Below are 16,429 nucleotides of genomic sequence, written 5' to 3' on the forward strand. Positions count from 1 at the left end.
TGTACTGCTCCATTCTAAGGGTTGCTAAGCTATTCCTTCATACTGCAAGACAAACAACACTTTAGGCACCAAGATGTCTAGCAGTCATGATAGAAAAGTTTTTGGAACTCCTAGTTCAGGAGATCATTTAAATATACAGTGTGTCCAGTAAAGTCACAGTGCACTTTTGACCGGTCACAGGAAAGCAACAAAAGACGACAGAAATGTGAAATCTGCACCAAATAAAAGGAAAAACTCTCCCAGTTTCATACCTATTCAGCGCAGTTCGATGTGGGCTCACACACAGATTTTTTAGGGCTCCTTAGGTAGCTATCCCGTATAGCCTCTACAGACTCGTTACTGACTGATGGCCTACCAGAACGGATTTTCTCCACCAAAATGCCGGTTTCCTTCAACTGCTTATCCCACCAAGTAATGCTATTCCTATGTGGTAGCGCTTCGTTATAAATGTGTCAATATTCACGTTGCACTTTGGTCACGGATTCGAATTTAGCAAGCCACAGAACACACTGAACTTTCCTCTGTACCGTCCACATCTCGACTGGCATGGCCATGGGCTGCTCCGCTGTATACACGGTGTTACATCATCCTACAGAAACTGGGAGGGTTTTCCTTTTATTTGGTGCAGATTTCACATTTCTATCGTCCTTTGTTGCTTTCCTGTGACCGGTCAAAAGTGCACCATGACTTTATGGACACACTGTATATCCCTGGGACACATATTGTCTTTTGAAATTCAAACAAAGAATACTTTTTAATCAAATTATTTTGAATCCCCCAAATGTGCCTGCCTATATGTCATATAGGTTAGAATTCATTAAGATTGATGGCCTTCATCAGGTAGCTCACTTGGTTAGAGCAATGTCCCGAAGCACTGAGGTTACTGGGTTCGATCCCCGGTCAGAGTACATACAAGAATAGATTGATGTTCCTGTCTCCCTCTGTTCCTTCCTCTCTCTCTAGAATCAATAAAATAAACATTTTAAAAAATTGATCAACAGTTAAAAAGACTGATCAACAGTTGGTTTACAAGTCAATATTTATTCTTAATGACATCATCCTATTTAATCTACATCAATATAAAAGTGAGCAATCTAAGTATTTTAAAAGTGTGCTATCTAGGTTCAGAGTTTGTTTTTTTAAGATTCCCCTTATATAATGTACAACTATAAAGAAAAATCTAAGAGCTGATTCCAGAGAACTAGAATTTATAAAATTTAAGGTATGTTTTTGATAGACTTGTTTTGAAATAATGTAGAAATCTTAAAATTTTAAGTTTTCTACTTACTATATAAGCATATTCTTACAAAAAACCTTCATGCTTATATATCAATAAAATATTTGTTGTTACTTTTCTACCTCAAAAAAAAAAAAGTAACTGCAAAGGAAAACAATTACTTCTAAAAACCATATAATAATACATGGCTGTAATTATCTATATATGCATTAACATAAAAAGTCAGTATATAACAAAAACATACACACCAAAGCCAAAACTATTTTCAAATATCTATTTTAAAACTTATGGTAACCTGGAAATCTTTTACAAATCAATATATCTGTAACATAGACTCAAACATTTCATTTCCCAGCCACTGCCAATGATTTCAATTTTTAACTACAAGAAAGAAACAAAAATCTAGCTACTTTTTCATGAATAACTAATTTTAACTTAGTTATATGTTGATTCACCTCAGTTCCCACATTTAGAACAAGTTTTAACTAGGAAGGAAGCATACCATACTAGTCAAGTACCAGCAAACTAATGAGCAAGACAATACAACCTATCTCATGATACAGACCCACTGTTTCTCAACCAATCAAGATTCTCACTTATACAAACTTCCCCTCTTACCCCTGTAGCAATTTTTCTTTCTCTGCTGGGTCATTTCATCAGCATTGTAACACTTTACTATCTTGCACCTTGAATAAAAATTCTCTTCTGACACCATACTCCCACTGTCTTGTTTCCTTAATTTACAGCAAAATTCCTCAAAAAAACGATCCATATTCACAATATTCATTTCACTCTCAGATTCCTACTCTGAACCCACACCGATCATGCATTTATCCCTACCACTCCAAAGAAATTGTTCTTATCGAGGTAACCAGTAATGGTTACACTGCAAAATCCAATGACAAATTCTTGGTCCTTATTTTATTTGCCTGATTGGCAGAATTTGACACCACTGATCCTTTTCTCCTCCCTGACACATTTTTCATCTTTTGCTTCCTAGAGACACCACTCACCCTTGGTTTTCCTTCTTGCTCGAGGTCCTCCTTCAGTAACTCTTTTGCAAATGCTCATCTTCATCCTGCCCTCTAAATAAGGCTGGCTTGCCTAAGGGGGCTTAGTCCTTGAACCTCTTCTCTATATTTTATTTCCTAGGTAACTATAGCCTGTGATATATACACCAAGACAGCCTAGCCCTTCTTCCCTGTACTACAAATTCATGTATCTAGCTGTCCATTTGAAACCTTCACTTGGATAACTAATAGGCATCTCATCATTAACATGATCAGTCAAATCCTAGAGCCTACATACACACTTGTACACCCACCTCCACCGGTTTGCTCCTTATCAGTGTAAAAGCAATTCCATCTTTCCATTTTCACAGGCTTGACTCTTCTATTTTATTGGTTCTTACCTTCAAAATTTATCCAGAAATAAACTGCTTCTCATCACCTTCACCACCAGCCTTAATCAAAGCCACTGTGTCATCTCTATTCTGTACTAGTGTAATAAGCCTCCTAAATTGGACACCCTGCTCCCACAAAACAGAACATCCATACAGCAGGCAAGAGGAATCCTTTTCAAACCTAAGTCAGATCATGTCACTTTTCCACTCAAACTTCTCATGATTTGCCATTTCACTTGATATAAAAACCAAAGTTTTGGCCTGACCTGTAGTGGTGCAGTGGATCAAGCACCGACCTGGAATGCTGAGGTTGGCGGTTCAAAACCTTGGGCTTGCCCGGTCAAGGCACATATGGGAGTTGATGCTTCCTGCTCCTCCCCCCTTCTCTCTCTCTCTCTCTCTCCTCTAAAATAAATAAATAAAAATAGTAAAAAAAAAAAACCCCAAAGTTTTTAAGCTAGCCTACAAAGCCTCTCCTTGGAGTGGCCCCTGCTGCCTATTTCATCCCTTACTCTTTGGCTCACACACGCCACTGCAGCTACACCGGCTTCCTTGCTTTTTCCCAAACACACTAAGAATACCCTGGAGCCTTTGTGTTCCCCATCCTAAATCCTCCATTCCTGGGTATCTGCATAACTTCTTTCTCACATCATTTCGGCTCAAATGTTACCTTATCAGGGAGACCTATTCTTACTATCCTATATAAACTAGCAAGTCCCTACCCATGTTGTCACTCTCAATCCTCTTATCTGCTTTATTTTTCTTCTTAGCACTCATCAGCACCTGACACAGAATGTAATTAATTGTTTACTGTCTGTCTTCGCTGGGTACTAAAATACAAGCTATGAGAGAAGTGATTTTGATTTATTCAAAGAGCATCACAAAGAAGAGGACCTGGCATTTATCCTGGTACATATTTGCTGAATGACTAAATAAATAATTGCAAGTCATTATGCTGAAAGTTTTATACAGATTAGCTCATTTAATCATCAAAAAACTATGTGGAGGTACTATTATTATTCCAATTATACTAATGAGACAAAGACACAAGAGATTAAATACTTGTATGTCACAAAGCTTGTAAGTGGTACAGTCTCCTGTGTCTAATTTAAAACATACAATGCAGTACTTAACAAAATGTTTGGCACACAGAATACCTAACATTTATGGAACACTTATTACATGCCAAACATTAATGAAGGTAGGCTCTTTATGTGTAGTTACCATTTAATTCTCATATTGTTTAATAAATGGTTGCTTTTATCATTTTCACTAGTTTTTATCAGGGTACCAACCTTGACTCAATAGAAGTCATAAAAGATGCTGTTGTGAGAAGAAACTCCACAAACTCCAACTTTTACTCTTCTCAGAAAAATGTTAACATGTGCTTAAAAAACAATGTGTTTTGAATATTAGCACTGGAAACCAAATTAAAATTAACTGAATTCATATCATAAACAGACACATCATGAACTACATCTTTTCTATCTTTCAGTTCTAAAAATCCCTCTAACATCCAAAGACAAAAAATTCAGATTTTCATTGCAAAATGTATCTAACCCACCGGCAAAATTCCAGTTGCTACTCCATATTGCACCATATTATGGTCAATGCATATTTTTCATTTTAAATTAAAAATTATCTGGATTAAAGTAGGTCTTTTTAATGTTTTAAATAGAATTTATTAAATTATAGAAATTATTACTGAAATCACCAAGTTTACCTAATGTAAACACCCTCTGCTTTAAAAGTTTTATTACCAAAAGTCAATTTGAAATTACTGCATCTGAGAAAATAAAGTAGACAATTTCCTTTATCCATGAGTTAAAGTAAAGTGAAAGCCACTGGATACATGAAATTTACTGAATATAATTTTGCCAGCTCAAAATATCATTTGGGTTTTGATTTATAGCTCAACCTACAGATAACTCATTCTTTATTAACAATTAACATATGAAATATCTGGGTAAAGTCCCTTAAAACTTACGGTGCAATAATGGCTCTAGCAGGTCTTTTTGTAGACTGCACTTGTGAAAGCCAACCTTCTAGCTGTGCATTCAGCTGCGGTCCTATAAAAAGAGAAAGAGGGAAACTGGAGTCAGCAAAGAAATGTACTATAGATAACACACATGACACAAAACCCTCATTGAACCTATCTGGGTCTAAAATAGCTTAATGGGCAGTGGGTCATCAGTTTGGGATGTTAATGTTTGAAAATTAATCAATTACACGCAGTCTCTAGAAAGCAATATGGTAGGCTGATTAAACTAAACTTGCTTTTATCCATTTGCTTATTTATTTACAAGTCTTTAATCCAGAACAACAATAATACAACCCTACAATTTGATGGGGTAGTGAAACAAAATCAAGTAAGAAACAGAAACCTGTTAGTATATGGAGAAAAAAATTATTGAGTGAATATTCTTTAGAGTACCAAAACCTGATTAAATCACTAAAATCACACACATGCAGTGATCACTCCCATATCCAATAACCTTTTCTTCTCACCACGCCAGCCCCCCCATGACTGGATCAATAATCAGTAGCTACACTACCTCCACAATCTCAATTTCAAGCATCCTACTCTCTTCACTTCCTATCTTTCCAGTTCACTCCTAGGAGTCTGTTGATTCAAAGACTCTGCTCTTACAACTGTGCCAGTCTCTTGTACTAACTTGTCCCTTTTTACTAGATCATTACCATTAGCATCCAAATATGAGATACTAGCACATTGTTTTCCTCTCATTTCCCACCATCTATCATGCCCTCTGTACTTCTCACCCATCCTGAAACTCAATCATTCCCTTGCCCCATTTCTGTGCTCCTTTCCTTCTCCACAGTCAAATCATAGAACCAACTTTCCACTTAACACAGTACCTCCACCTGAACTGCTGAATGGGACTGAAGAGAAACACAACCATATGAACTTCAAAATTATATCCATACATTTCAGCAGACCATTATCTTTAAAATAGAGAATTATCTCATGTTACTTCTGCTTTTACCTTAAACCTTCATCCCCTTCTCACTCCAAGCAGATGACCACATTTTCATCTTGCCAAGGAAAAACAAGTAGCTGTGGGTGGCCAGCCGTCCTGGTTTGCCTGGGGCTTTTCCAGAGTTAGCACTGAAAATCCTAAATCATGAGAAACCTCAGTCCCAAACAAACCTGAACATTAGTCGCCCCAAATTGAGAAGAGACCTACTACTTCTTCCCACCATTTATTCTGCTTTCCCACCTGTTTCAACAAACTGTCCTTGCTCCTATCAAAAGCCAAACAAATTAATTCTGCACTGGGTCCCACTGTTTTTCTTACTTAAGGAGTCTGCTCCTATAAACTGTCCCAGCCTCCTGCACTGGCTTGTTCTTTTTACTAAACCACTACCATCAGTGTGCAAATATACAATACTAGTAAATTGATTTCCCCCAACTACCACTCCATTTCTCTGGACCCTCTTTTTCTCTCTTTTTAAACTTTTACTCATAAAATATTAAAACATTACAAATATCTAGATAATAACAACAAAAACCCGTGGATCCACTGCCCAAATAAATTAAATCTTAACATTCTATCTTATTTACTTAAGAAATGAAACATTATGTGTATATCATACATTGTTTTTGTTCCTTTTTATTGCCACAATTTGTTTATTCCTTTAACTGTTGATGGTCAATTACACTGTTTCTAGTTTATAGCTGCTACAAATAAACTTGCTATTAACATTCATATACAAAAAATAAATAAATAAAACATTAAAGACAATTGAATGCCTTGCTGATACCATTTGTGTACTTCCCTTCTGAGAACCACTTTTATTTTAATGTTCATCACTGCATTAGACTTTAATTAATATATATATATCCATAAATATGTGTATTATTTTGTTCTGCATGTTTTAAATATTATATAAATATACTATATATGTTCTTCTGCAACTTGCTCCAGTCGCTCACTTTTTAAAAATTCATGTTGATATACATAACACTAATTCACTCATTCTCGATGCTATAGAGTGTTGTAATGTATGAATAGACCCAAATTTATTCATCCTCCTGTTCACAGACATTTTAGCTGTTTCCATTGTTTCACTGTTAATAGACAATATTTCAAGTCTCTTATGAACATGTGTTAAAAGTTTCTGTGGGATTTATTTAGAAGTACTAGAGCACAGGGCACACACACCTTCACTCCTATTACAGTACTGCTAAATTGCCTGGTAGGGCTGTCAGATCAATTTACGCATCAGCATAAGAACAAAGAAAAGTACGTTTAATTCTCCCTGTTAAAAATAAAAGAGAAACCCAATATGTACTTTTCTTAGAGCATTTTCTTTAGAAAACTTATGATTGTACCTTCTTTCTCTGTGCCTTTGAAATGTATATAAATCTTTTTTTTTACAGAGTCAGAGGGACAGACAGACAGGAAGAGAGAGAGATGAGAAGCATCCATTCTTCATTGCGGCATCTTAGTTGTTCGTTGATTGCTTGTTCATTGATTGCTTTCTCCTATGTGCCTTGACACGGGGGCGGGGGGACTATAGCAGTGAGTGACCCCTTGCTCAAGCCAGGGACCTTTGGGCTCAAGCCAGTGACCCTGCACTCAAGCTGGTGAGCCTGCACTCAAGCCAGATGAACCCATGCCCAAACCAGCAACATCAGGGTTTCGAACCTGGGTCCTCTGGGTCCCAGTCCGACACTCTAACCACTATGCCACTGCCTGGTCAGGCTGAAATGTATACAAATCTTTCAAAAAGGTAAATGAGCTTCTAACTAGCAAATCAGGACTGTCCTTCTCAAGGACCTGGTAGCCATCTCTCTGAAATGTGATCATCAAGGAAGACAGCTGCCTCTTTCTGCCAGTTTCTGTGGAAGGGCAGGAGCGTAATATGAGCAGACCCACCTAGCCACACAAGGCAATTTCAAAATTACCACCTGTCATAAAAACGTTCATTGTTCCTTTGGATAAAGCCAATTAGCTAAAGACAATATACCCCAATTACCAAGTGAATTTAGGATAAACTATGCATGACAAATGTTGCCTTCAAGTCTTCTAACTTGAGCACTATTTTAGTTTTATCTGGAGAGGATGTAGGTAGTCGGTTTTATCCACCTAACTACATAAAAGGATGAGCTCTCTTTAGGTCTTTGCAGTCCCTTAGCAGATTACCTGTGATACGTATCACAATCTAGATTAACGCTTATTTAAAACTAAATTTTTCTTTCTCTTTTACCCTTGAAGGGAGGTTTTCTGAGATGAAAGGGAGTTTTGATTTAAATTATATTTTTACCACATCACAATCATAAAAAATTCCCATTTCCAATGATATGTTGTAGAATTGGGCACGTGAAACCTGTATCATTTTGTTAACCAGTGTCACCCCAATAAATTCAATAAAAAGGAAAAAAAAGTCCCATATCCCTATATCTTTATCAATATTACTCTCAGAATTTTTAATTTTGCCAATTTGATGGGTAAGACATGGTATCCCTTTGTTTCTTCTCATTTGCATTTTCTAAATATCCACTAAGATTAATTGTGTACTGATTTGGAAATCCTTCTGTATATATTTAGGACTATACTCATAAACAAGTCAAGTTTATGACAGCTCATCTATAAACTGCAAAAGTATCAAACAATGTAGTATTTTTATAAAACTTTATGAACAATTATCAAAAACCTCATATGAAACAATCTCATTATTAACTCAAGAAAAAATAGTAAACTAAATATTTAGCTACCTAATTAGTTTAATCTTAATTTAAAATAAGTATTGTTCTAAATATTTTCATATTACAGGATATCTGCAAAACAGAAATTTAAAAAAAATATGTAAGAGCAAAAAAATATCTCCAATTCAGACACCATACTGCCGCCAACTTCATTGATTTTAAGCACTAAACCAAGTTTCTTATAAAGTCCTTCTGGCAAAGAACCGATTTCTACAGAAGGGTCCGATGGTTAAAATCAAATTCCAATCTATTATATACGGTTGCTTAATTATTGATCTATAAAATGTCAAGCATAACAATGAAATTGAGTTCAGCCACAGAGGCTGATTATTTGGCAATATGGGTATCATTAATACATAAAGACAATGGAGAACATGTGCTTTGTTTTTCAAAAACCACTGGATTTGAAAGCACACTAATGAAAGATGAAAGTTTCACACACCAGGACAAGCTAACAGGAAAAACATATTTGATTAGGAGAGGAATTCCAGTGTTGTTCAAATTATTCCACATATAAAAGGTTAAGAATGACCAACTGCGACATTTTTTACCATTCTTTTTCAAGTGGTTACCTGTGTATTAGCAGAGTTCCATAGGACTGGTTAAGACAAAATAACAAGACAAAGCAGAAACAAAATATCATAATATAAACCCAGACAAAAGTAGGCTGTCAGCATCTAATATTTTGTTATTAACCATTCTGTGAAATCTGTTCAGACCAAACTAAGAAATAAACTGACCTGTGGTAGAAAAACATGCAAACAGTATGCTAGATTTCTTATAACAGTGGCTCATAAATCCCTGAATTTCACAGGCCAATAAAATTTCAAAAGAAATTTAGAACACCAATACAGGGTTGCCATGCCAATACTTTATTTTAACAAAAAGGACATTTAAAACATATCAGCCATCTATCTATGATCACCATGAATTTATAAAATATAACACCAAAAAGTAAAAAGGGCACAATTTTTTTAAAAAAATTTATTGATTTTAGCTATAGAGGAAGAGGGAGAGAGAGAGACAGAGACAGAGAGACAGAGACAGAGACAGGAACATCAATCACCATCTGGCCTTAAGCATAAAAGAGCACAATTTTTAAAATAATCTCAATCCCTTAAACTGAATAAATCAACCTTATTTCACTGACTCCAAGATATCAATATATAAAGGTATACCATCACTTTATGAATCACTAAAAAACAAAATAAAAAAATAAACATACAAAAAGAAACACTTCCCAATTAAGCTAAGACATATGGTTTCTTATCACTTAGAATTTTTTACTTTATATTTTTTAGAGAAGCTCTTTTAAACTTATTTAGATATAATTTTTCATATAACACTCTTGTACTTATATAAAAAATACAAAAGAAATGCAAGGTATTCCTTTTTTTTAATAAATAAATTTTTATTTTAATGGGGTGACATCAATAAATCAGGGTACATATATTCAAAGAAAACATTTCCAGATTATCTTGTCATTTAGTTCTGCTGCATACCCATCACCCAAAGAGAGATCGTCCTCCGTCCTCCGTCACCCTCTATCCAGTTTTCTTTGTACCCCCTCACCTCCGCCTCCCCCTCTCTCTCCTCCCCCCCCCATAACCACCCCACGCCTTTCCATGTCTCTTAGTCTCGTTTTTATGTCCCACCAATGTATGGAATCCTGCAGTTCTTGTTTATTTCTGATTCACTTATTTCACTCCACATAATGTTATCAAGATTCCACCAGCCCTGGCCGGTTGGCTCAGCGGTAGAGCTTCAGCCTGGCGTGCGGGGGACCCGGGTTCGATTCCCGGCCAGGGCACATAGGAGAAGCGCCCATTTGCTTATCCACCCCCCCCTTCCTTCCTCTCTGTCTCTCTCTTCCCCTCCCGCAGCCAAGGCTCCATTGAAGCAAAGATGGCCCGGGCGCTGGGGATGGCTCCTTGGCCTCTGCCCCAGGCGCTAGAGTGGCTCTGGTCGCGACAGAGTGACGCCCCGGAGGGGCAGAGCATCGCCCCCTGGTGGGCAGAGCATCACCCCTGGTGGGCGTGCCAGGTGGATCCCGGTCGGGCACATGCGGGAGTCTGACTGTCTCTTCCCGTTTCCAGCTTTGGAAAAATACAAAAAAAAAAAAAAAAAGATTTCACCATTCTGCTGTAAGTGATCCGATATCATCATTTCTTCTAGCTGAATAGTATACCATGGTGTATATGTACCCCATCTTCTTTATCCAGTCTTCTATTTTTTTTTTACAGTGATTAAAAGCCTTTAAGCAAACTCTTGGCCAATACAGCAAGAATCCATAAAAGAGTAGTGTCCTTAACATGTTCCCCAAGTCCAAGTTGGCCCCATCACCATGCCAAATTCCTGAAAAATGCAACCCAACCACAGTTCAGTCTGTTAGGAGCTGTCACAGGGAGCAGGAGTCCAGGAAAAGTCCACATCCAGGAAAAGTCCTCATGGCACTGGAATTGTTGTCACCATTCTATACTTTGCAGCTCATGTCCAAGTCCCAATGACCGCTGCTTCTAGCTGGTAATGATTCAGGTAGACTGGAAAATGCAAGGTATTCTTAAAATTTTCTTCGAAGTCCTTTAAACTCAAGAGTCATCAGTAATCCTTGTTTTTCCATAATACCATCCTCTGTATCATTTAAAGAATTAGTGATGCAATATTGTCTTTGAAACACTGGTTCAAGCACCTGACACACACTGTCCAAGTCTTGACGCCACACATTTCTTGATCTTACCAAAAGGTATCTCCAGAAGATTTAATTAATAGGTTTCCAAAGACAATCCAGAGTTGGTCATCTCTTCCATATATGGCATGTTAATTGAAACCTCAGTGGGTTGCAGTTGTCTAGTCAAAGCCACAGAATTAATAACTGAGTTCACAGACATGTAAGCAGTGACAACTATTTCACAAACTAACAAAGATTTTTAAGCCCTGGCCGGTTTGCTCGGACTGGCATGTGGAAGTCCCAGGTTCAATTCCTGGTCAGGGCACACAGGAGAAGTGCCCATCTGCTTCTCTACCCTTCCCCCTCTCCTTTCACTCTATCTCTCTCTTCCCTCCCACAGCCAAGGCTCCACTGAAGTAAAGTTGGCCCAGATGCTGAGGATGACTCCATGGTCTCCGCCTCAGGCACTAGAATGACTCCAGTTGAAACGGAGCAATGCCCACCCCCTAGTTGGCATGCCGGGTGGATCCTGGTCAGGCACATGCAGGAGTCTGTCTCTCTGCCTCCCTGCTTCTCACCCTAAAACACATTTTATTGCTATGCTGTTTACAAAACTTACTATCTTATTTTAGATACATCTCAAGGGATGCTGTTTGTTTTTATATATCTATGATAGGGCTCCTCACACAGAAAGTTAAATGCCTTTGGGAACACAGGAACACAAAAATTGTCAAACTGAATCTGATCTAAAACCCATCTAGAGCAATACTGCATCAAACCAAAAACTCTTGCTGTAAAGAATACTGACTGTTTTCAATATAAACCTCAAAGGTTAGGCCAAATTCAAATATCTTGGATTTCTTACTATCCACTAATTAATTTAAACATTGAAAGAATTTATTTATATTTTTAGCTGAACTCTGTGGTTCAGAATACGATTCATAGGGACAATTAACCATCCAAATGAACACTCTTTAGTGTATACCAACCTTATCACAGTTAGACAACTGGAAATCATTTACCACTTTCCTGCTCATTCATATACAGTTTCTCAAAATTTTCTCTCCTCTTTCTCTCTTTCACTGAAAAGAAACAAAACAAAACAAAAATACTCACAATCCTAAAGGTATTTTATATGTTCCTGCAATTAAATCTTTTTAACTAATGGGGTATAATTCTTTCTCCTATAATAGTCAAAAAGCAGTCTATACGTTAGGCTAGGTAGTTAGTTAGACATGAGCTGGGACAGGCAAAGGAGGGGGAAGGGATGAACTACCCCCATGCCTTCCAGGTATGCAGGATCTATCTCACCACACCCAGACTGACAGTCTCCAGTTCCCTGATAAAGACAAAGAAATGAGAAGCTAAAAAGAAAAAAAAAAAAAAAAACAACAGCCTGATCAAGCGGTGGCTCAGTGGATAGAGCATTGGACTGGGATGTGGAAAGACCCAGGTTCAAGACCCCGAGGTTGCCAGCTTGACTGCAGGCTCATCTGGTTTGAGCAAAAGCTCACTGGCTTGAGCCCAAGGTCGCTGGCTCGAGCAAGGGGTTACTCAGTCTGCTGAAGGCCCACAGTCAAGGCATATATGAGAAAGCAATCAATGAACAACTAAGGTGTTGCAACGCGCAACGAAAAACTAATGATTGGCCCTGGACAGTTGGCTCAGTGGTAGAGCGTCGGCCTGGCGTGCAGGAGTCCCGGGTTCAATTCCCGGCCAGGGCACACAGGAGGGGCACCCATCTGCTTCTCCACCCCTCCCCCTCTCCTTCCTCTCTGTCTCTCTCTTCCCCTCCCGCAGCCAAGGCTCCATTGGAGCAAAGATGGCCCGGGCGCTGAGGATGGCTCTGTGGCCTCTGCCTCAGGCGCTAGGATGGCTCTGGATGCAACAGAGCGATGCCCCAGAGGGGCAAAGCATCACCCCCTGGTGGGCATGCCTGGTGGATCCCGGTCAGGCGCATGCGGGAGTCTGACTGCCTCCCTGTTTCCAGCCTCGGAAAAATGAAGAAAAAAAAAAAGAAAAAAAACAACTAATGATTGATGCTTCTCATCTCTCCATTCCTGTCTGTCTGTCCCTGTCTATCCCTCTTTCTGACTCTTTCTGTCTCAGTAAAAAAAAAAAAAAAAAAAAAGCAAGAATGGGAAAGTCTAGGAAGTAAAGCCCATAAAGAGCTAAATTCTGTAACTAATCAGGGCACACACTCTCGTGAGTGAGTTACCCACTCAGGTCTTCCTAAGTGTATTCCTGAACGGCTATAAACCCTTGCTTTGCTTGCTATACTGTGTCTCTTGATTGAATTCTTTTTCTCAAGCAAGACAAGAATCGAGGTTTGTCTTTTCACCAGTAACATACAGACCAGAATCTCCTGTTGTGTTTATTTAAGAGAGAGATATCCTTATCTCACCCCAGGGCTATGTCATCATGATCTCTGGGGATAGCTACCAGAAGTTTTTAACAAGCTTCTAACAAGCTCTCCAAGTGACTGAGAAACACATTAAAATGTGAGGCCCACAGTCCTAAAGGAGTTTATGGACACATGCTAGGTGAATGAATGAATATATATGAATGAATGCAGCAAACAGATTCCTGACTGGTTTATAACTGATATTTTTCATTACAATAAATAAATCAGCCTGGCCTGTAATGGCACTGTGGATAGAGTGTTGACTTGGAATGCTGAGGTCACCGGTTCAAAGTCCTGGGCTTGCTCAATCCAAGGCACATATGACAGGCAATCAACGAAAAACTAAAGTGAAGCAGTTATGAGTTGATACTTCTTGCTTCCCCTGCCCCTTTCTCCTTGCTCTGTAAAATCAATTAAGTCTTTTTAAAATAAATAAATAAATCATAATCTATAGGTTATATAAATGCATGGGTTTTTACATCCAAACTATATACTTTGAAGCCATAAGTGATCCAATGTATTTAAAATTTACTTATTTTTTTAAAGGTTTTATTTACTGATTTTAGAAGGAGGAGAGACAGAGAAAGGTGGTGGGGAGGAACAGGAAGCATAAACTCATAGTTGCTTCTTGTATGTGCCTGGACAAGGCAAGCCTAGGGTTTCAAAATGGCAACCTCAGCATTCCAGGTCGACGCTTTATCCACTACGACACCACAGGTCAGTCTCTTCAATCCTAATGACAAAGGAAAATGAACTCAGATTCATAAAAACTAAGTGGTACACACACTCTCTTTCAGTCCAAAAATTTTTAGGAATGTAACAGACGAACAATACAACATCCATAGTCATCTCAAAACTCCCATGTCCTATTTGTAACTTAGACTGAAGCGTCTAGAACAGGGGTCTCAAACTCGCGGCCCGCCGAACAATTTTGTGCAGCCCGCAGACTAATCCACGAAGTTCAAAATATTTTGGATAAAATTAAGTAAGCCTAGGGGCCTACTTGTATTTTTCATTTCTCTAGCATCTTGCTCTGCGGCCCACATGCTGAGTTGAGTTTGAGACCCCTGGTCTAGAAGATACATGTTTATCCTTTAACACAGGGACAAGTACTTTAGAGAAGGAAATATAAACCAAGATCATAAAAGATAACCACCTGAAGTGGTCAAATGCCTAAAGTTGGGTCCAAAATACTTCTTTAATATTTAACCAGGCATCATTATTTTCTTCCCATTGCAGCTAGCATGGTTTTATTTTCCCTTTGGGTTACAATCAGCCAGTTGACACTAGTGAATATGCATAAGTTAGTATCAAATTCAAAACAATCTGTGAAAGGAAAAAAAAAAACATAATCTGTGAAAAAAATAAAACAAGTCTGCCTTATTGGAAAAAATCAACACTAGAATAACACTTCCCACACAAGGTAACACTTCTCAGGCAACTGCTAAAAAGTAAAATTTTTTTAAGAAAAAAGGAAAAGTTAGAATTTTCATTTTTCATATATTTTTACCACAAAACAAACATGTGGACATTACCAAATTCTCAACCTATCCTGTATAATACAGATTTTCTTCTCTAAGAGTTTTCACTTATAGAATTTGATAAGAAAAAATAGATCAGGTCCAGTAGACTGTACCAGATGAAACATAGTAAGACCTTATTAATAGCTTTCTCTATAATTTTCCAATGAACAAAATGTAAGTTTCAATAGTTTGTGTTTTTCAGGTTTGTTTTGTTTTGTCTTTGGTCTATCAAGGACTTCAGTTAGTCCTCACTCTAACTTCTCCAGCAATCATTTACCACATAATCTGGAAAAGTTAAATTGTTTGTTGAAGCAATTAACTATAATCTAATGCAATTAACTAAAATCTAATACAATTTTTGTTTTTTGTTTTGTTGTGGCATGTTTGAGGCCTGCTTTTGTCTTTCATTAGGCATTGGCACTGCATGTGTCAGCTCATCCATCTAAAGAATTATGTTTCTGATTTTGCAACCATAAAATGCAAACAAAAAGAATCACAGCAAGTTCTTCCTTGATAACTAGCCAAGAAAACCCGCCTAATGCAGACTGAAAGATGGATATGCCAGGCATGAAATATGCAAAAAAGAAAAAGTAGTCAGGCATTATAATCATCAACATAAAAGACTTTCCAAGGAGTTCTGAGATTGATGCTTTAAGGGAAAAACTAAGTTTGGACAGTTAACACAGAAGCTGAGCTATATGTATGCACCCACTCTGCCAAACCCCTTCCATATTCCTGTGCACTGTTGAAGAATATTTGAGTTTGCTTATTCCCAGAAGATCACACCAGAAACGGTTTGAGAGCCAAAGCTATGCTTAGGCATTAGCACTTTTAAGAAACCTTAGACAATTGTCACTGATACCTTTTCTGGAACTATAGCAGCCACAAAACTTCTATAAAAGATATAAAAACTCTCTCCTCTGACCTGTGGTGGTGCAGTGGATAAAGCGTCAACCTGGAATGCTGAGGTTGCCAGTTCAAAACCCTGGGCTTGCCTGGTCAAGGCACATATGGGAATTGATGCTTCCTGCTCCTCCCTCCCCCTTCTCTCTCTCTCTCTCTCTCATTCTCTCTCCTCTCTAAAAAAAAAAAAAAAAAAAAAAAAAAAAAAAAAAAAAACTCTCTCCTAAACCCATCTACACTTAGGTCAATTTGAGAAATGACAGACAGGAAGATAGATAACCACTCAAAACAACCTTAATTCTATAAGCCAGCATTTCCCAAATTGTGTTAAGCCAAATTAGAATAGAACTTTGTTCCTGAATAAATGGGAGGGGAGTAAATGAGAGTCAATGATGACTAAACTTGGGGGCTAGAAGAATTATAAGTAGTATCAGTACCAATGATGGAATTAAAAAGATGATGAAGTCTGTTTTAAGATGACTTTCAGCCCTGGCCAGTTGGCTCAGTGGTAGAGCATCAGCCCGGCGTGTGGATGTCCTGGGTCAGATTCCTGGCCAGGGA

The 16,429-nt window shown here is 38.0% G+C and overlaps 1 protein-coding gene across 3 annotated transcripts in view; it reads right to left on the reverse strand.

The window, feature by feature from the left end:
* MEMO1 (mediator of cell motility 1) overlaps positions 1 to 16,429 on the reverse strand; it is a 139,319-nt gene that overhangs the window by 72,290 nt on the left and 50,600 nt on the right. For 2 of the 3 annotated variants that reach the window (XM_066266849.1, XM_066266848.1), the window contains exon 2: positions 4,627 to 4,708. In XM_066266849.1, coding sequence (XP_066122946.1) covers positions 4,627 to 4,708 — 82 coding nt within the window. Of the gene's footprint in view, positions 1 to 3,934; positions 4,027 to 4,626; positions 4,709 to 16,429 lie in introns of those variants that run through there. The other variant, XM_066266847.1, reaches the window with a different exon arrangement.

The sequence above is a fragment of the Saccopteryx bilineata genome, chromosome 3, assembly GCF_036850765.1.
Source record: "Saccopteryx bilineata isolate mSacBil1 chromosome 3, mSacBil1_pri_phased_curated, whole genome shotgun sequence".
Classification (NCBI taxonomy): domain Eukaryota; kingdom Metazoa; phylum Chordata; class Mammalia; order Chiroptera; family Emballonuridae; genus Saccopteryx; species Saccopteryx bilineata.